This window comes from Bufo bufo, chromosome 2 (genome assembly GCF_905171765.1).
Source record: "Bufo bufo chromosome 2, aBufBuf1.1, whole genome shotgun sequence".
Taxonomy (NCBI): domain Eukaryota; kingdom Metazoa; phylum Chordata; class Amphibia; order Anura; family Bufonidae; genus Bufo; species Bufo bufo.
In genome coordinates, this window is record NC_053390.1 from 765,417,960 (window position 1) to 765,440,495 (window position 22,536).

The following is a 22,536-nucleotide window of genomic DNA, read 5'->3' on the forward strand; positions in this document are numbered from 1 at the left end:
GTATATGCACTACTTTTTTGCGGTGCGGACAGATCACGTCTGGAATGGGTCCCCAATGCACGGAACGCCCAGCACACAGTCGTGTGCATGATCCCCAACGCTGCAAGCAGCGTTTTTCTGTTCGCGATGTGGTGCGAAGCAAGACGGATCCGTCCTGGCACACAATGTAAGTCAATGGGGACGGATCAGTTTTCTCTGACACAGTAGAAAACGGATCCGTCCCAAATTGACTTTCAATGGAGTACATGACGGATCCGTCTTGGGTATGTTAAAGATAATACAACAGGATCTGTTTATAACGGATGCAGATGGTTGTATTATCAGTAACGGAAGCGGCTTTTGATGATCCCTGCCGGATCCAGCTAAAACGCTAGTGTGAAAGTAGCCTTAGACATTCTCGATGGAGTAGAGATCTGGTGATCTAATTGGCCAGGAGAGCTGCTAGATACCATGATGGGCAGGTTGTGTAGTGCTGGCAGCAGGTGTGATATTTTTGTTAGCCTTATTATTTATTTTTTAGCATGATTGACTTTATTTTTCTACACTGTACTTACTCTGTCTTGCCTGTATACGTGGAGCTCTTGGTCTGGGAGATACCAATCTACCATAACTAGTATGTTACCAAATGTCTTATCTGAGCGCATATAATGCAGTGCAGTCTCTTCATTCTCGTAGTAATTATAACCACAGAATTCATTACATGTGGCTACGTACCCTATTCTTAAAGGGGGACACTGACGGCATTCCACTTGGATAAGTCATCAATGTCAGATAGGAGTAGGTCTCAAAGGTGGGACGCACACCTATCTAGAGAAAGGGGCACCTGGAGCGAAAGAGAGCACGTGACACATGCATGGCATGCTCACCAGAATGGGAGTCCTGAAAATAGCTGAAGAGGGAGCTTTGCTATTTTTTGTAAGTCCTATAGCGGTGAGTGCTCGTCTCAGAGATCCCGTTCTGGAGATGGGACCTACACATCTGACAGAAATGGCATATCCCCTAGCAACATGCCATCAGTGTCCCACATAGGAATAACCCTTTAAGGGTGTGAATATTGCTATGCAACAGCTCATATATGTGGCTGTGCAGCCAATGCAGTCATGCACTTCCAGCCAAAAAAGCTTCAATTCTAAGACCCAAGTAGAGGAACAAAGTGTTAGCAAGTAGCAAAGAATGCCCTTGTCACGTGCCGGGGGTCCAAGGCAGACCTCCGGGACGTCAGGGAACCGGTATACAGGTAAAACGGACCGGCAGCAACATATAGCAAGAACTGCATCAAGACAAACAGACGTACGCACAGGCGCACTACATGGAACAGCGGGTGTGGACCCACTGCGCCACTGACTGGCAATACTCTGGAGGGGCGTGACTAAGCAACACCTGGTAGTCACTAGAGTCTCCGATGGTGAGGATAGACTTGGGCCGAAGGTAGTTGCCAGGGGCTACTCCAGTGCGTAAACCGAGTCAGTGGCAGCGGGTCTAGACAGACCAGGAGGTACCTGAATTAGGTACCGGCAGGAAGCATAAACATACGGGTACAGACAGAGACGTAAACAGGAGCAACGGACTATACGGAGAAGCACAGATCAGAGATACAAAGCACGGAACAGCCTAGAGCAGAGACAGAAGCAGTAGAAGCTAAGCGGCCCCCAGGCAGAGCTGCACAGACCAGACAGAGCATGGGCAATCCCCCTCCGGGGAACACAGGAACCCTCTCCCGAAGGCAGGACAGAACAACAGGCAGACATGAACAGAATTACAGAACAGGAACAGAAGCCAAAGGCACTACAGGACAGACGGGGACAGGATACATCGGAAGCCAGAGCACAACCAACCGGGCACCACGGGGAAACAACCTCCCGCGACACCGCAGAGACGGGGAGAGCAAACATACGCAGGCGGTTCACTGATGCCGCAGCCAGCACGCAGCCCCTAGCAACCAGCCTGCACAGGATTTCGGCCTGCAGCCAGTACGCAAGGGCGCATGCAGCCAGCCTACACGGAAAACGTCACCGTGAGCCGCACTGCGACAGCCCTGATGTGCAATTATCTTGAAAATTAAGAAATTCAGCCCAGAAATGCACAGGTTGGGGTTTTTCAGCATTCTGTAGTAGCAGCACCCAGGAGAACCCCAATTTTCACTTGCCAAACCTGAAGGAACAAATGAGTTGACATCTACCTGAAGGAGGAAGTTAAAGAGGAAATTCACAGGGGAGTTTTCTTCATCCATTTCGTCCTCTTCCTCACAGCTGTGGAACGAAGTCACAAACTTGGCCACAAAATCCATCACTCTTTCTACTGCAGGTTCCCTCCTGTAGACTATTAAAGGATACTTCAGGTAATGACTGAATTCCTCCAGGAAAATGGACTTATCTTCCATCTGAAACATAAAGGCAGAATCCTTAAATCCTACAGAATAACAGCATCACAGAGTAAGGGTCCATTCACACGTCCGTAGTGTATTGCGAATCCGCAATACACCCGGCCAGCACCCCCCCATAGAACTGCCTATTTTTGTCCGCAATTGAAGAATAGGACATGTTATATTTTTTGCAGAAAAGTGGCCCGGAAATGCGGACGCGTACAGCACAACTGTGTGCTGTCCGCATCTTTTCTGTCCCCATAGAAAATGAATGGGTCCGCACCCATCCGGACGTGTGAATGGAGCCTTGGGCCGTATTAGAGACCCTTCTCTCCGTACTACAGAATGTGTCGCGACCGCGATGTAGGTCAGAGACATTCTCCCCTAGATCTACTACAGCATTAACATAGCACAATATGTCAGAGGACCCCGTACTACTCGGAGGGTGTGAGGAGATGTAATACAGTCTTAAGTAATTCACACGGGCAGAGGATCAGTATTGGTACAAATGCTCATTCCCAATAATTCCCCCATGTAAAGGTGCTGCCAATATCCTGAAAAGAGAGCAAGCAGTCATTCTCTGAGTGATCGTAGGTAGGTGCTGCTGGAAAACAAGGACACTGTATGGGGGATGAATGATCACAACAACAATCATTCATCCTCACACAGCCTCAGAGGTTGCACTATATTTTTCCAGAACAGTAAAAATACTCCTCTTTCCATTTTTGGGGAGTATTTTTTAGCCGGGGAGGAGTATGAAAGTTGCAGTCATTCAAATAACTAATACGTAGGTCTACAAAATGTTAAAGAGGTCTTGTCACCACGAAATGCGGTGGAGTCTGAAAGCGCCATGCTAGGGCTGTTTCCCGCTAACGGTAAAACAGATCCAGCAGGCTGTGTCGGCCGGTAACAGCCTGTCGGATCCGTCCTTGCCAGGAGCAGCCGGCAATCCGTCCGGCCCTATTGAGTATAATGGGGTCCAGCCGCAACCAGGCAAATACGGCAAGTAGCGGCCGGACAAATGCAGCTAAATGCAGTCATTCTCGTCTGGCTGCTCCTGGCGTGGTCGTGTGCACGAGCCCTAAGGCCCCTTTCACACGAGCGAGTATTCCGCGCGGATGCGATGCGTGAGTTGAACGCATTGCACCCGCACTGAATCCTGACCCATTCATTTCTATGGGGCTGTGCACACGAGCGGTAATTTTCACGCATCACTTGTGCGTTGCGTGAAAATCGCAGCATGCTCCTCTTTGTGCGTTTTTCACGTAACGCAGGCCCCATAGAAATGAATAGGGTTGCGTGAAAATCGCAAGCATCCGCAAGCAAGTGCGGATGCGGTGCGATTTTCACTCACGGTTGCTAGGAGACGATCTGGATGGAGACCCGATCATTATTATTTTCCCTAATAACATGGTTATAAGGGAAAATAATAGCATTCTTAATACAGAATGCATAGTAAAACAGCGCTGGAGGGGTTAAAAAAAAAGAAAAAACAATTTAACTCACCTTAATCCACTTGTTCGCGCAGCCGGCATCTCTTCTGTCTTCATCTGTGAGCAATAGGACCTTTGATGACGTCACTACGCTCATCACATGATCCATCACCATGGTGATGGATCATGTGATGCACCATGTGATGAACGCAGTGACGTCATCAAAGGTCCTTTCCCTCACAGATGAAGACAGAAGAGATGCCAGCTGTGCGAACAAGTGGATTAAGGTGAGTTAAATTATTTTTAATTTTTTTTTTAACCCCTCCAGCGCTATTGTACTATGCATTCTGTATTAAGAATGCTATTATTTTCCCTTATTACCATGTTATAAGGGGAAATAATACAATCTACACAACACCTAACCCAAACCTGAACTTCTGTAAAGAAGTTAGTGTCTGGGTACCACAGTTGGTTTTTTATCACGCGCGTGCAAAACACATTGCACCCGCACAATAAAAAAACTGAACATCGGAACGCAATCGCAGTCAAAACTGACTGCAATTGCGTTCCTACTCGTGCGGGTTTGCCGCAATGCACCGGGACGCATCCGGACCTAATCCGGACACGCCCGTGTGAAAGAGGCCTAAGGCTGGGTTCACACTTGAGCGTTTTACAGCGCGTTCAAACGCGCTGTAAAACGCTCAACACATGAAAACCAATGCTTCCCTATGGCCCTGGTTCTCACTTGAGCGTTTTACAGCGCGTTTGAACGCGCTGAAAAACGCCCTACGCTCAAACAAGTTCTTGAGCTTCTTTGGGGCGTTCTGACGCGCGTTTGTGGCCATAGGACACTGCAGTCAATCACACAAACGCGCGTTTACTATTGCAAAAAACGCACATAAAAACGTGCGACAAAAACGCGCATATCAAATACGCTCAGGTCTGAACCCAGCCCAAGGGTCTCACAGCTTCCTGCTCTGTGCTTTCCAAGGATTCACAGTGGATATAATGGATGCATTTTAGATAATGACTTTGGGTACAGTAGTGAGTATACTGCAACGTCCCCGCGATCAGATACAGTCAGTTTGGGTCAGGGGGGCTACAGTTGGCCTGGGAGATGCCGCCGACACACGGACTGATCACGATCATGTGAATCAGCCCTAAGGCTATGTCCACACGTGACTGAAATGCTGCAGATTTTCCTATGGCAGCAGCGTACAGTACTGCAGCGGAAATTCACCTGAAGAACACGGCCAATCACATCAGGCGGTACATGAACTTTTGCTGCGGATTCTCAGACGACCCCTATATGACGTTATTTCACTGTATCCTGCATGAACATAACGCACTCCGAATACAAGACGACGTCTGGTCACTTAGGGTACTTTCACACTAGCGGTTCTCTTTTCCGCCATAGAGTTCCGTCACAGGGGATCAATACGGGAAAATAACTGATCAGTTTTATCCCCATGCAGTCTGAATGGAGAGTAATCCGTACAGGATGCATCAGGATGTCTTCAGTTCAGTCTTTTTGAATGAAAAGGCAAAAGAGAAAACCGCAGCATGCTACGGATTTATCTCCGGACCAAAAAAACTGAAGACTTAGGCTACTTTCACACTTGCGTTAGGAGCGGATCCGTCTGGTGTCTGCACAGACGGATCCGCTCCTATAATGCAAACGCTTGTATCCGTTCAGAACGGATCCGTTTGCATTACCATGAACAAAAAAAAAAAAAAAAAAAAATTTATTTTTTTTTTGCTCATGTTAATGCAAACGGATCCGTTTTGACTTTACATTGAAAGTCAACGGGAGACGGATCCGTTTGAAAACTGAGCCATACTGTGTCATCTTCAAACGGATCCGTCCCCATTGACTTACATTGTAAGTCTGGACGGATCCGCTCGCCTCCGCACGGCCAGGCGGACACCCGAACGCTGCAAGCAGCGTTCAGGTGTCCGCTCACTGAGCGGAGCGGAGGCTGAGCGCTGGCAGGCGGATGCATTCTCAGCGGATCCGCCTCCACTGAGAATGCATCAGGGCTGGACGGCTGCGTTCAGGACCGCTCGTGAGCCCCTTCAAACGGAGCTCACGAGCGGACACCTGAACGCAGGTGTGAAAGTAGCCTTAGGCTACTTTCACACTTGCGTTCGGAGCGGATCCGTCTGTTTCATCAGACGGATCCGCTCCGATAATGCAGACGTTCGCATCCGTTCAGAACGGATGCGTCTGCATTAAAACGCTGCAAGCAGCGTTCAGGTGTCCGCTCACTGAGCGGAGGCTGAACGCTGGCAGGCGGATGCATTCTCAGCAGATCCGCCTCCATTGAGAATGCATTGGGGCCAGACGGATGCGTTCGGGGCCGCTCGTGAGCCCCTTCAAACGGTGCGCACGAGCGGACACCCGAACGCTAGTGTGAAAGTAGCCTTACCTGAATGCCAGATCCTGGATCCATCCTTCCGGTCTGCGAAGACCGAAAAAAAAACTGGTGAAAACAAAAAAAATGACAGATCCGTCTTTCAGATCGACACCGGAAAGACGGATCCGGCATTTCAATGCATTTGTAAGACGGATCAGGATCCTGATGAATCTTACTAATGCCATCAGTTGGCATACGGTTTGACGGATCCGGCAGGCAGTTCCAGCGACGGATCAGTCTGCCGCAAGTGTGCACTCGGCAGTAGTGTTGAGCGAACTTGTGTTTTAAGTTCGGGTTATCGAAGAATCGAGTTATGGATTCCGCTACCACGAACCAAGTTATAGTCCGTGGTAGCGGAATCCATAACGCGATTCTTCGATAACCCAAACTTTAGACGCTGAACTTAAAACACAAGTTCGCCCAACACTACTCGCCAGGTATTTTCCCGGCAATGACAGAAGCACAAGAAGATTTATCGAAACTAGTGTAAAGTAGAACTGGCTTAGTTGTTCAAAGCAACCAATCAGATTCCTCCTTTCATTCTGAACTGCTCCTTTGGAAAATGAAAGGTGGAATCTGATTGGTTGCTATGAACAACTAAGCCAGTTCTACTTTCCACCAGTTTGATAAATGCCCCCACTAGTCCAGTATCCTGAAGGGTAAGCTCTGGGGCCCAACCTACGAGGTGTGATTAGACTACAATGAAGCAGAAGGACCTTGGGGCCCCTCAGACTTTAGGGCCCAAGTACAAATATAACTCCTGTCCATGTACATTCATTAGCGCTCACATATATTAATATATACATCGGCTACACCGCAGGTCAGTGACAGCTCCCGATCCATCAGTAGATGCACCTACCTGGCCATAAGTGACTCTCAGGGCAGACACCAGCTTCGCTATATTCTGATGTGCCTTCTGCGCCAGGTCAAAGGCTTCTTTTATCTGGAGCCCTTTCTTTTCCACCGTCATGTTAGTCACAAGTGTATTACAGCCGCAGCCCTCCCGTTACAACGACACGTCCCTCCGTTACACCGGATCCCGCCAGCTTTCAAAACCCGCGCCTGCGCACTAGCAAATGCTAGAGAGCGTCATGTGATCGGCGGAAGTAACTCGCATGCCAAGCAGAAGAGCACGCATGCGCAGTTAGACGAGCAGACCGAACTGTTGTGTGTCTGCTGTGGTATTGCTGGGAAGGGATTGGCTGCTTTTCTGAATGGTAAATAGTAGGGGCCAAAGCAACTGCAGTGGCAGAGTGCCCCCATATACAGGGACTGGAAGTCGGTGGCGTCCGTCAGGATATCACAGATATATTGTCAAATAGTCACATAGGCGGAAAAAAGAATGAGGCTATTATCACACTAGCGTTTCTATTTTCCGGTATTGAGATCCGTCATAGGGTCTCAATACCGGAAAAAAAAGCTTCAGTTTTGTCCCCATTCATTGTCAATGGGGACAAAACGTAACTGAACAGAACGGAGTGCTCCAAAATGCATTCCATTCCGTTCTCATACCGGAGAGCAAACCGCAGCATGCCGCGTTTTTTTTCCGTCCTGGGATGCGGAGCAAGACGGATCTGTCATGACCCACAATGCAAGTCAATGGAGACGAATTACTTGCACACGTGTGAATGGACCCTTAAAGGGACACTGACAGGGCCAATAAGCATATTGAGGTATATATATGGCAGTACAGGTCTTATAATGGGTATTACAATCATCTAAGTATCCCCCCTGTCCACATTATACATACAGTAAACTTAAGTTTTATAACCTGCTCCAACGGTCTTCAATCTGCCCAAGGGGCGGCGTTTCACCTCTCTTGCGCCCAGCCAGCCTCCCCAACTGCAGCTTTAAAGCGCCGCCCAGCTCATGAATATTCAGTTTGCTGGGTGGCTTCTGCGGTCCCCGCTCTGAAGCGCTGCGCTTAACAGTGCCCTGCGCATGCGCCGGATCTTGTGAAGTCGGGGACAGTAAGCGCCGCCCAGCTCATCAATATTCAGTTTGCTGGGCGGCTTCTGCGGTCCCCGCTCTGAAGCGCTGCGCTTAACAGTGCCCGGCGCATTCGCGCCGGATCTTGTGAAGTCTGGTACAGTAAGTGCCGCCCAGCTCATCAATATTCACTTCGCTGGGCGGCGCTTACTGTCCCCGACTTCACAAGATCCGGCGCGAATGCGCCGGGCACTGTTAAGCGCAGCGCTTCAGAGCGGGGACCGCAGAAGCCGCCCAGCAAACTGAATATTCATGAGCTGGGCGGCGCTTACTGTCCCCGACTTCACAAGATCCGGCGCATGCGCAGGGCACTGTTAAGCGCAGCGCTTCAGAGCGGGGACCGCAGAAGCCACCCAGCAAACTGAATATTCATGAGCTGGGCGGCGCTTTAAAGCTGCAGTTGGGGAGGCTGGCTGGGCGCAAGAGAGGTGAAACGCCGCCCCTTGGGCAGATTGAAGACCGTTGGAGCAGGTTATAAAACTTAAGTTTACTGTATGTATAATGTGGACAGGGGGGATACTTAGATGATTGTAATACCCATTATAAGACCTGTACTGCCATATATATACCTCAATATGCTTATTGGCCCTGTCAGTGTCCCTTTAAGCGTATTTCTGGCACAGATTGCGGGACAAAGGTTATTTGCGCTGCAATCAGCGACTTTTCCCCGCTCACGCCAGGTCTAAAAAAGTGGGTGTGGTGTGAGCGGGCAGGCCCGTCTCATTTACCATTTTCTACACCATTTTTAGGCGTAGAAAATGGTCTAAATGTAAGACAGCAAGGAAGCTATCTTACATTTAGAAGCGGCGCTGGATGCACCAAAGTCATAGAAAGGTCGGCGCCTATTCATAACTATATTGATATAGTGATCTGTAAATACTATACACAGTCATTTCTGCAAGATCTCACCATCAGGTCGCCAACCTTCCAGAAATTTCTGGACAGGTCGTAATAATAGGCGACTTTTTTCCTGTGTCTGTAAAAAAATATAGACGTGTCCGTGATTTTTTTTGAGGCTGGTGGTACTTGACTAGATAATTTTGGTGGTAATTATAATTATTTGACAGCTGACAGTAATGAGTTCTTATCAGTGTATTGAGCTATAGACATGAATTATCGTTATCATTAATTAACCCCTTATTCATGTAAATTTACTTTGACGGTCGAGTATTTAAAAATGGCGCCCATTCACGAGCACAGCGGTCGCCATAGCCGCCAGGTTCCTGCAGTTTTAAACAGCAGGCACCCAGGACTAGGGTTGTCTCGATGCCAAAATTTTCATTCGGTTTTGATACCATAAAAAAGTATTGCGATACTCGATACCACGCAAAAATAAGATAAAACACAAAAAAGCCTTTTGATTATTTAAACGGGGGGGAATGGGCTTCATAAAAATCGACACAGATTGGGGTTGTAAACGTGTGAGGTCAGCTGCTACATGATAATAACCCTATCAAGTATCCATATTCTTGCATAATGGGCAACATGGGGTTAATGCATGAGCTACATGAACAGTCACTTGCTATTTGGCACAGTCTTATGAATTCAATCCATGTGCCTCATATTAATAAGGCTACTTCCACACTTGCGGTAGGTAGGTAGCCTTTTCCGGCAGGGGAACAGCCTGCAGGATCCGTGCTAACGCTAGCCCACCGTGCCGCCGGAAGTCCGCTCCAGACCCATTCACTATAATGGGGGCGGGCTGGAGGTCCGGCCCCAGTAAAGCAAACAGGCAGAGAGGCGGCCGGACAAAAACCGCAGCGTGCTCTCCCAGTCGTGCACCAGTTCCCCCTACTGAAGAGTCAGAGTGTGTGTGCAGCAGAAACTGTACTCCCGAGTGATGAGAGGCTGATTCGATGTTTTTTTGTCGCTTTACCTCCCACAATTTTTTATAAAAAGTGATCAAGAATGTAGGCTAGTTTCACACTAGCGGAAGGGGAGTCCAGCAGCCTGTTCCAGCGGGTGAACAGCCTGTCGGATCAGTCCTGCCGCTAGTTCACATGTGCTCCAGGGCTGCCGCTCCGTCCCTATTGACTATAATTGGGGTGCAGTTCCGGCAGCAGCGCGGCGAGAGGCAGCCGGACTAAAACTACGACATGCAGTACTTTTAGTCTAGCTGCCTCTCGCCGTGCGCTGCCAGAACTCCACCCCTATTATAGTCAATAGGGACGGAGCGGCAGTCCGGGTGCACATGTGAACTAGCGGCAGGGCGGGATCCGACAGGCTGTTCACCTGCCGCTAGTGTGAAACTAGCCTTATACACACCCCAAAATGGTATCAATGAAGAGTACAGCTCACTCCGCAAAATATGAGCCCTCACAAAGGTCCATACACAGAAAAATTTAAAAAAAGGTATGGGGATCAGAATATGGCGACGCAAAGAATATATATTGTTTTTTCCAAAGTTTTTATTTTTGTATTTTACTTTTTTCAGTATTAAAATGCAAGAAAAACTATGTGATATTATTTTAATCGTACTGACCCGGAGAATGAAAGTAACAGGTCAGTTTTACCGCATAGGAAACACTGTAAAAACAAAACCCATAAAACTGGCAGAATTTTTTATTTTTTTATAATTCCACCCCATTTGGATTTTTTTTCCTACATCCCACTCCATTGTATGCAACCATAAATGGTGCCATTACAAAGTACAGCATGTCCCACGAAAAAAAAAAACAAGCCCTTATACGGCTATGTGAATGGAAAAATAAAAAAGTTATGGCTATGGAAAGGCTGGGAGTAAAAACTGAAAAAAGCAAAGTCTTGAAGGGGTTAAGGTTTTTCCCATTTGTCGGTAGAAAATGTTGGCTGCCCATGATTTTTGGATAAGTTGTCCAGAAAAAAGGAAAATTTTGGTTGGCAACCCTGCTCCATCCTTTTCTAAGTGATGCTCTATCCTCAGGATAGGCCATCACTAGCTAGGTCTGACACCCTGCACCCCCGCTGATCAGCTGTATTATGTATCTCCATCACTGGAAGTTGGAGCCAAAACAACACTACACCAACAACATTGTATCGGTCAGCGCTCGTCAAGAGCCCCATCCACTGCGAGATTGATAGAGCGATGGAGCTACACAAAACAGCTGATCTATGGGGTGCTAAACCCCCACCAATCAGCAAATGATGGCTTATCCCACGGATAGGCCATCAGTTAAGGCTACTTTCACATTTGCGTTTTTTGTGCGGATCCGTCATGGTATCCGTTTGCATACAGATTGCCGGAACCGGCAAGCAGTTCCGGCGAAGGAACTCCCTGCCGGAATCCAACAGCGCAAATGTGAAAGTACCCTAAGTTTAAAGATTAAATAAAGTATGATAGATTTTTTCTTAGTGCTGAACAGACTTCTAATTTCCAATGGAAACTGCAGTTTAATGTATCCAAATGTAAAATAATACACTTCGGAAGAAAGAGCCCTCTATCTGAACCTCTCTATTATATTGGCACTTCTTTGTTAGCCAAGACTTTAGAAGAGAAGGATCTAAGGGTCCTGATTTTAGACAACTTCAAAATGAGAGCACAGTGTAGGCAGGCAGCTAGGAAAGCAAGTTGGATGCTTGGCTGTATAGCTAGAGGTATAACCAGTAGGAAAAGAGAAAGATGGTGAACTCGCTGTATAGAGCGCTAGTGAGACCACATCGGAAATACTGTGTCCAGTTCTGGAGACCTCACCTACAAAAAGATATAAACAAAATGAAACAGGTGCCAAGATGGGCTACAAAATGGTGGAGGGGATAGACTTAAAGGGATTCTGTCACCTGCTTTTACCATTTTAAGCTGGCACCATCGCTATGTGGACTAAAGTACCTTATTTCCTGCAGTCTTCTTTTTACTTTATTTTGTTTTGTAGTTTTGATATAAAAGTGCTTTTTCTGTTATGCTAATTAGGGCCCAAGGTGCCCAGAGGGGCGTCTTTTTCAGTCTCCGGTGCCCAGTGACGCCCCCCTGCAGTGCCCTGTGACGCCTCCTGATCATCAAATAACCTCCCACAGCCCCGGCAAATGGTTCCGCCCCCTCCCCACGTCATAGTCTACCTTATAGAAATGGCCCGTCCTTCTTCCTGTCTGCGGCCAGAAAACTCGCGCAGGCGCAGTACTGCCAGCGGCCTGCGCCTGCGCGATCATCAACGTCCTGAGGGCAACAGCGCTCAGGTCACATCACTGGGCTCGGCGCATGCCCAGTGAGACTTTTGAGGCTGTTGCCCTCAGGAGTTTGATGATCGCGCAGGCGCAGGCCGCTGGCAGTACTGCGCCTGCGCGAGTTTTCTGGCCGCAGACAGGAAGAAGGACGGGGCATTTCTATAAGGTAGACTATGACGTGGGGAGGGGGCGGAACCGTTTGCCGGGGCTGTGGGAGGTTATTTGATGATCAGGAGGCATTCGTGGAATTCAAATTAAGGCGGGCTGGGCACTGCAGGGGGGCGTCACTGGGCACTGCAGGGGGGCGTTACTGGACTCCGGAGAGTGAAAAAAACGCCCCTCTGGGCACCTTGGGCCCTAATTAGCATAACAGAAAAAGCGCTTTTATATCAAAACTACAAAACAAAATAAAGTAAAAAGAAGACTGCTGGAAATAAGGTACTTTAGTCCACATAGCGATGGTGCCAGCTTAAAATGGTAAAAGCAGGTGACAGAATCCCTTTAAAGAGGACCTATCACCACTCCTGACATTTCTGTTGTAAAAGCTTCATGCATTCCCCATGTAATAACAGTTCTGGAGCCTCTATTCTTATGGCTCTATGTTGTGCCATTCCTTTATTATTTCTACTAGAAGTTATGAATGAATTGCTAGCAGTCTGCAGGAAGGGTACAGATGGGTGGTAACCAGTTGGGGGTGTACCTGCACAGGCATGTCAGGAGTGGCGAAAGGTCCTCTTTCACCTGTATAGCCTTGAGGAAAGATGGAAAACAGGGGACCTGATAGAAACCTTTGTTATAGGCATGAATACGTTTCTGGAGGGAAGTACTTTTAATAACACAAGGACCAATGTCAGGGAATATTTTTACACCAAGAGGGTAGTTCAGGCTTGGAACAAACTCCCATCAGATGTGGTTGGGAAATCAATAGTAAGTGAATTTACACATGACTGGGTTAAACACATCTGTCCTAAGATAAGTAATAATATAAGGTCAGACTAAATGGATCATGTGGTCTTTTACTGGTCTTTACTTTTTTGCTGTCAGTCTTCTATATTTCTATGTCGTCGTGTAATTTTAATGCACAGTGAGCAAAACCCAAAGAACCACAGGGTAAGGGTCCATTCACACGACCTTATTTCTGGGTGCTGACCCATTCATTCCAAAGTGGTCACAAAAGATGCGGACAGCACACTGTGTGCTGTGCGCACCCGTAGTTCCGTTCTGCTGCCCCACAAAAAAGCTAGAGCATGTCCTATTCTTGTGCAGCGTACTCAAGTTAGGTTTAGAAATGTTCCTGGGTGTTGTAGTGCAATAGACACTAACCTGAGACGGCTGACTCTCTGCAAGGGCAGGTGATGATGAAAAATGTTCGTGACGCCAGTGCCAATTAAACGGTGGCACGCCGTTTGCTGATAGCAGGAATAACTGAGGAACCACGTGATGTTAAAGCAGAACTCAAACTTTAGTAGTCATCATATAGGGACATTAACGGAAACGCAGTTCCTTTGCAGACAGTTGATTTTCAATACAGTTGATGCAGGCAATATATGTATAGCAAGGTGACTTCAGAGTGTTAAACACAGGACTTGCAGTACAGGCGGCTTGCACTCTATTCCTGACTGATCCTGGAACATAGAAAATCTTCTCCAAGGCCCGATGCCTAGCTCTGGCGTATATCCTTGGTTTTATCTTTATCAAGTACCTCCTCTGTTGTCTTGAGTACCTCTTGCTTTTCTGAGCTTTGCCTCTGTCTCTCTCTCAGCTTCCTCAGGCTCTAGAAACTTCTGAACTCAGGAGGGGAACCTTCTCTTTGAATCTGGAACCCGGTTACAGGGACTGCAATACCCTCTCCTGGTTTGCAGGCTTCAGGCCTGGACTTGACTCTGACATGGTCTAATCTCCGGTTAGACTAGACTATCAACCTTAGACTGACTTTCCCTTCCCTGACTGGGCCTTATATAACCTAGGGCTCCCTAGCTCCCTCTAGTGACTAAGAGCTGGAATGACACCCCTAGCAGGCCTGTACATGCAAGTTTCACAGTAACAGGGAAATACATAGCATTACAGTTTATAAAGATGACTTATACCAACTTCCCCATAAATAAGGGGGGGAACAACAGCACACAAGTGACCCTTCTGTAGTGACGGGCATTACAGTCCCCGTACACTACACTTGTCCACAATCAATCGGCATTTCTTAGGGCTGGCCGTGTGCGTTCCGCAAAATGCTGAACGCACATGGCCAGTACTCGTGTTTTGCGGATCCACAATTTGGGTTTTGCTCACTGCTCACTTTGGGTTTTTGTTCTTTGGGTTTTGCTCACTGTGCACTAAAATGACATGACTACATAGAAACATAGAAGATTAACAGCAAAAAAGTAAAGACCAGTAAAAGACCACATGGCCCATCTAGTCTGCTCTTATATTAGACCACCCCAGCCTCCATCAGCCTCAGATCAGCCCCCCTCAGACTTAGATCAGACCCCCAATCAGCCTCGGAATGAACCCCCCAGCCCCAGTCATCCTCAGATGGGACCCCACAGCCCCCAACCGCCTTAGATCAGACCCCCAGCCCCCATGAGACTCAGATTAGACCCTCAACCAGACCATATCAGCCTCTGATCAGCCCCACTCCGCTTCAATTTGCACCCCCATGCCTCATCAGACCTCAGATCAGATTAGATCAGATCAGAGTGTTGTCTTGGTCTCATGATGTCAAAATGTGAACAGCATGATGAAAAGGATGGTTTAAATACAAATTCTAATAGAATCAGGAAATTTATTGCGCGATTCATGGATCAAACTATTTTGTCGTTAAAGGGAACCTGTCATCAACTTTATGCTTCCCATACTAATGGCAGAATAAAGTAGAGACAGGTGAGTTGATTTCAGGGGTCTGTCATTTATAAGTTAAAAGTAAGTGGTTGCCGAGAACCAACATCACAATCATTGCAGACTGGGCCTGGAAAAGAGTCACGGCCTCCTGAGAAGAGTCCTGGTTATTCATAAAGTCTTGCTCTTCCTGCTCTCCTGCTGATGACTGACAGTCTAATACCTAGTTTTCTCCCTTTCTCTCTTGGAGAGAACTGCCAACCATCAGCAGGTGGACGGGGAGAGCAGGAGATTATAGAACCCAGGACTCTTCTCAGGTAGATTTGACTCTTTTCAAGGCCTGTGCTGCAATGATTATGACTATTTTATGCCGGCCATTCATCCCTATGAGCACATAACCAGCCTGATGAAGGGCATGCTTTTTGCCCGAAACGTTGTTTCAGTTCTAAAAAGGACCACTATGTCCGGCCAATAAAAATCAATTAATCAACATTGGAGTGCTGTCTAAATTGTTGAATATGACAGGGTTGCCAACTGTCCAGAAATTTCTGTACAGTCTATAAAAATAGGCAACTTTTTTCCTGTGTCCGTGAAAAAAAATAGATGTGTCTGTGATCTTTTTTGAGGCTGGAGGTCCTTAATTAGATTTTTTTGGAGGTAATTATCATCATTTAACAGCTCAGTTCTTATCAGTATATTGATCTATAGATATGTATTATTTAGAAACTTAAAAAAACGTAAAAAATGCCGTCTGTTTGTGATTTGGGGATAAGTTCTGGTTTGCAACCCTGGTCAGTGCAGTTTCTAGGTAAAATTTCTCTCAGGGCGAGTGTCAAAAAAACTCCCCCCCCCCTCCCCCCACATCAAAACTGCTCGATAAAATCATATCAGAAGAGTACTTGCAACCGTCTCACCATATTTTTTTTTCTTTATGCTTAACACAAGATTTATTTAGAGCAAAAGAAAATCATAAATTACTGCTTAAACTGCTAAAAGTCGCAGGCCCCACAGTTCATTGTGTTTAGATAGCTGGGAGAAACGCCTTTCCAATGAAACAGTCATGTCGTCTATCAAGGGATAAAAAACGGATATTTGGAAATGCTCTTCTGCATCAGTAATAGTTTCATCTTGACTCTCATAGGTAAACAATCTTCTTTTCTTGCTAGGTCTTTTTCTTGTCATAAATTGTGCTTCAATGCCCAAGGCCAAGGCTATTTCTATGGCAGCAATCTTTGCAGATTAGTATCCAGAATCATGAAATTTCTTGACAAATGCAGTACAATTTTGTAACAAATTATTACAACGAGTTATTTCCATGTCTCTGGACTGCATGGATTTACTCACAATGTGTACCTGAAAGAGAAGATCATACCATATGATAAGAGTAAGTCCTCCATCATTGCAGAAAGAGATCTTGCTTCTGAAGCAAGAGTGTGATCATCAAGATTTTCTTCTAAGGCCTCATGCACACGACAGTATTTTTTTGCGGTCCGCAAAAAGCTGTTCCGTTGTTCCGTGATCCGTTTCCGTTTTTGTATCCGTGTGTCTTCCTTGATTTTTGGAGGATCACCAGACATGAAAAAAAAATCTAAGTCAAGTTTGCCTTGCAAATGATAGGAAAAAAACGGACGCGGATGACAATCTTGTGTGCCTCCGTGTTTTTTCACGGACCCATTGACTTGAATGGGTCCGCGAACCGTTGTCCGTGAAAAAAATAGGACAGGTCATATTTTTTTGACGGACTGGAAACACGGATCACGGACGCGGATGACAAACGGTGCATTATCCGAGTTTTCAACGGACCCATTGAAAGTCAATGGGTCCGCAGAAAATCACGGAAAACGGAACAACGGACACGGAACACAACAACGGTCGTGTGCATGAGGCCTAAATCTAAGAGAGCATCGTGAATTTTGACATATTGATATCTTACTGCTTTTAAGCTCTCGACTCGACATTCCCAACGTGTAGCGCACACTTTCTTCAGGGTGAGATGCTTGACATGATCACTAATAATACACCACCGTTTAGAAGATGAGGCAAATAGTATGTAAAGTCTCTGCAAAACACCAAACAGATTGACGGATTTCACTGATGACTTTGAAGCATCACCAGTTAGTTACTGGTGACAACCGCATGGGTTGGAAAATGCCAGAGGGTACTGTTGTAAGATTCTTGACTGTACTCCTTTGTTCATGCCAACCATGTTGGCACCATTGTCGTATCCTTGTCCTCGGCAATTGTTCATATCCAGGCTGCATTTTGAAATTTCCTCTAAAAGGAGGTTAGCAAGACCTTTACCAGATGTGTCACTAGCAGGACGATAGCCAATAAAGTGCTCCCTTATTGCAACATGTTCACTATCAATGTCAACAAACCGTAAGGCCTCTTTCACACGAGCGTTGCGGGAAAATGTGCGGGTGCGTTGCGGGAACACCCGAGATTTTTCTGCACGAGTGCAAAACATTGTAATGCGTTATGCACTCGCGTGAGAAAAATCGCGCGTGTTTGGTACCCAAATCCGAACTTCTTCACAGAAGTTCGGGCTTGGGATCGGGGTTCTGTAGATTGAATTATTTTCCCTTATAACATGGTTATAAGGGAAAATAATAGCATTCTGAATGCAGAATGCATAGTAAACTAGCGCTGGAGGGGTTAAAAAAAAATAAAAAAAACTTAACTCACCTTAATCCACTTGCTGGCGCTGCCGGCATCTCGTCTGTCTCCTTCTCTGCTGAGCATTCATTCCAGGACCTTTGATGACGTCACTCCGGTCATCACATGATCTATCACCATGGTAAAAGATCATGTGACGTACCATGTGATGACCGGAGTGATGTCATCAAAGGTCCTGTAACTGTACTTAATGCTCACCACAGGTCCTATTCAACAAAGGAGGCAGAAGCAGATGCAGGGCTCCGCGATCAAGTGGATTAAGGTGAGTTAATTATTTATTTATTTATTTTAACCCCTCCAGCGCTGTTTTACTATGCATTCTGTATTCAGAATGCTATTATTTCCCCTTATAACCATGTTATAAGGGAAAATAATAATGATCGGGTCTCCATCCCGATCGTCTCCTAGCAACCGTGCGTGAAAATCGCACCGCATCCGCACTTGCTTGCGGATGCTTGCGATTTTCACGCAACCCCATTCACTTCAATGGGGCCTGCGTTGCGTTAAAAAACGCACAAAGAGGAGCATGCTGCGATTTTCATGCAACGCACAAGTGATGCGTGAAAATCACCGCTCATGTGAACAGCCCCATAGAAATGAATGGGTCAGTATTCAGTGCGGGTGCAATGCGTTCACCTCCCGCATCGCATCCGCGCGGAATACTCGCTCGTGTGAAAGGGGCCTAAGGTGTACGATAGTTGCTCTGTATGACTCGCGTCCTGTGTGCACACGGCAGAGGTGTCCTTTGTTGCCCCTGCTGTTTGCCCTCGCTATAGAACCACTTGCTCACATTTTCAGAGATAGAAAGGATATTGTAGGCAGGGTGTAGAATAACCAGGATGGAAACTAAGTTATTGTATGTTGATGAACTCCTTTTGTTCATCCTCTGGATAGGTCATCAATATCAGTTCAGTGGGGGTCCGACACCCGGCACCCCCACCAATCAGCTGGTTGAGGAGAATGCAGTGCTCGTGTAAACGCTACCTTTCCCACCAATCTGATATTGATTACCTAAACTGGATACTTCATCAATAGTAAAATTCCAGAAAACCCTTGGTTCTCCATGTGAGTGGAAATATAGATAATGTAATATTTTTTTTATTATTTAATAGATTATTTGCGGTTATTACAGAAACGACATCATTATGTGCCTGTTTGCCTGCCAGCATTCCCTGATAGCTGAAAGCTGTCCAGGCATGATGGAAGTTGTAGTTTTGCAACAGCAGGAGGCAGGGGCGTAGCTAGAAATGCATGGGCCTCATAGCAAAAAAAAATTTATGCCCCCCCCCCAGTTCCATCCACAGATCCCCCTCCCCTAAACAGTGCCATCCACAGATCCCCCTCCCCTAAACAGTGCCATCCACAGATCCCCGTCCCCTAAATAGTGCCATCCACAGATCCCTCTCCCCTAAACAGTGCCATCCACAGATCCCCGTCCCCTAAATAGTGCCATCCACAGATCCCTCTCCCCTAAACAGTGCCATCCACAGATCCCCCTCCCCTAAATAGTGCCATCCACAGATCTCCCTCCCCTAAATAGTGCCATCCACAGATCCCTCTCCCCTAAACAGTGCCATCCACAGATCCCCCTCCCCTAAATAGTGCCATCCACAGATCCCTCTCCCCTAAACAGTGCCATCCACAGATCCCCCTCCCCTAAACAGTGCCATCCACAGATCCCCCTCCCCTAAACAGTGCCATCCACAGATCCCTCTCCGCTAAACAGTGCCATCCACAGATCCCCCTCCCCTAAACAGTGCCATCCACAGATCCCTCTCCCCTAAACAGTGCCATCCACAGATCCCCCTCCCCTAAATAGTGCCATCCACAGATCTCCCTCCCCTAAACAGTGCCATCCACAGATCCCTCTCCCCTAAACAGTGCCATCCACAGATCCCCCTCCCCTAAACAGTGCCATCCACAGATCCCCCTCCCCTACAGAATCCCTTTCTTCAACACTACTTTCAGGTTGAGGACAGGACAATGCATCTACATTTTCTGGTTCAGATTGCTCAGTTTCTGATCTAAATTCTGGGCCACTTATTTCAGGTTCAGGTGTAGAGAGCACACTACTTGATGTCTGCTACACATGTCCAGATGAAGTACCATGTTCTTAAAGTGACGAAGTGGTCTGACCTTCAGAATCTTTTGGTGCAGTTTCAGTAGAAAGATTCTGTTGATTTTGATTAGCTGCTGGACTTTCCTTCTGCAAGAACATAGCCATGATTTTAGCACCTTTCTCATCTTCACTCTTCTCTTTCCGTTTCCTTTTGCCGAATTGTGCGCCTGAAGGCTTAGGTGGTGGCATTTTGAATGGTCTTGTAAAGAGAAAAACACAATAAAATTGTATAAAAGAATTAGATACTTAGGTAAAGTTCTAATGTGTAGAATCGTATCGCCTAATATCCCTGTTGAATATAGATTATACAATTCTGGCAAAGACTCTTGCCCTTAGATTTGTCAATATAAATCAGACAACCATTAACCCGGACCTGGCGGGATTTATCACAGGTATGACCACTGCCCATAATATTAGGATATTATTTCTAGCATTGCAGTGTCCACAGGAGGAATTGGAACATTTTGGAGTTCTTTTCCCTTGACAAGGTCAAGGCTTTTGACCGCATTGAAGGGGAGTATCTCTGGGGTGAGTATTCAACATGTGGTAAGGCAAACGGCAAAGTGCTAGAAGGTGTGTATATTTCACCCAGAATCCTCAGCTGGGTGAGATAAATGAAATCCAGAAAGCTGCAGCGGTTTCAGCAAAGTGTAGTATGCTGAGACAGGTTTGTTTAGATTCTCTTCTGGGCTAGATTTTTTTGGAATGGTGGGTAGGTTTGGTAAAGGAACCTGCCACTCCATACTCTTCCAGTATGGTTATTTTTCCAAGGGTGAGGTGGGCTGCTGGGATCATTACTGGGGAATAAAAATAGGCTGTCAGACTGTCAGTCAGGGTCAAAAAGCCTCGGAAGCTAGCGGACCTACTAGTTGACCTAGCCAAATTCCCCCGTGTGAACTGCACTGTATTGGTGAGACAGACGACTTGTCTAGGTAGCACCCAGATGGGCAGGAGTTTATTTCTTTTGTTCATGTTACGTTATGTTGGTGCTGTAGCTTCACCCCACAAAATGAAGTTATAACTTGGATGTTGTTTTGTTATGCTGCATACCAGAAAATAAACGGTTTGGACTTTTTAACTTGCTGTTTTTGCTAAAGTCTGTAATTGCTGACCCTACCCCACCCTAAAGTACAGATCCCAACACCATGTTGAGTCGGAATATCCATGGGCTTTGCATTGACTGCGTTGAGTGGTAGTATCTCTGGGGGGAGCCTTGAAAGAATTGAATGGGAGTATCTCTGGGGGGAACCTTGACTGCATTGAGTGGGAGTATCTCTGGGGGGAGCCTTGACCACGTTGTGCAGGAATATCTCTGGGGGGAGCCTTGACCACATTAAGTGGGAGTATGTCTGGGGGGAGCCTTGACCACATTGTGCAGGAGTCACGGGATGCCGAGGCGTTCGCTCTCCTCAGTGCCATCGGCGTCCCGTTTCTGTGCAGGAGCGAGGACACGCACAGCGTCCTCGTCTCCTAGGTGATAGGGGGCAGGACGGACCGGCCGCGCACGTCTCCTCCGTGCGGCCGGCGTCCTCAGTTCCCCCAGCAACCAGGGGACGTCTGAGCATTGAGCTGGGCACTCGGTGCTCAGCTGTATTCCCTAGTGTGGGTCATGTGACTCTGGCCACATCACATGAACCAAGCTTTGACCACTTTGAGTGTGAGTATCTCGTGGGGGGAGGGGGGGTGGGATTTGGATAGATTTTAAATGGGGAATTATTTTATTTTATCGGTTAGATTTTTGTATAAGGATGAATCTGCTAGGGTTAAAATAAATAAAAGGGCATCACCATTACATCGGGGCACACGGCAGAGGTGTCCTTTGTTGCCCCTGCTGTTTGCCCTGGCTATAGAACCACTTGCTCACATTTTCAGAGATAGAAAGGATATTGTAGGCAGGGTGTAGAATAACCAGGATGGAAACTAAGTTATTGTATGTTGATGAACTCCTTTTGTTCATCCTCTGGATAGGTCATCAATATCAGTTCAGTGGGGGTCCGACACCCGGCACCCCCACCAATCAGCTGGTTGAGGAGAATGCAGTGCTCGTGCAAACGCTACCTTTCCCACCAATCTGATATTGATTACCTAAACTGGATACTTCATCAATAGTAAAATTCCAGAAAACCCTTGGTTCTCCATGTGAGTGGAAATATGGATAATGTAATAATTTTTTTATTATTTAATAGATTATTTATTTGCGGTTATTACAGAAACGACATCATTATGTGCCTGTTTGCCTGCCAGCATTCCCTGATAGCTGAAAGCTGTCCAGGCATGATGGAAGTTGTAGTTTTGCAACAGCAGGAGGCAGGGGCGTAGCTAGAAATGCATGGGCCCCATAGCAAAAAAAAAATTATGGCCCCCCCCCCAGTGCCATCCACAGATCCTCCTCCCCTAAACAGTGCCATACACAGATCCCCCCTCCCCTAAACAGTGCCATCCACAGATCCCCCTCCCCTAAATAGTGCCATCCACAGATCTACCTCCCCTAAATAGTGCCATCCACAGATCCCTCTCCCCTAAACAGTGCCATCCACAGATCCCCCTCCCCTAAATAGTGCCATCCACAAA

General features: G+C 46.9%; 1 protein-coding gene across 1 annotated transcript in view; it reads right to left on the reverse strand.

Moving 5' to 3' along the window:
- The window catches only part of NCAPG (non-SMC condensin I complex subunit G), a 45,657-nt gene extending 38,395 nt beyond the window's left edge, over positions 1 to 7,262 (reverse strand). The window contains exons 1-2 of the mRNA XM_040419042.1: positions 7,072 to 7,262; positions 2,180 to 2,380 (exon numbers count right to left, since the gene is read on the reverse strand). Coding sequence (XP_040274976.1) covers positions 2,180 to 2,380; positions 7,072 to 7,182 — 312 coding nt within the window. The 5' untranslated portion in view covers positions 7,183 to 7,262. The remainder of the gene's footprint in view (positions 1 to 2,179; positions 2,381 to 7,071) is intronic.
- Positions 7,263 to 22,536: the final 15,274 nt, after the last annotated feature.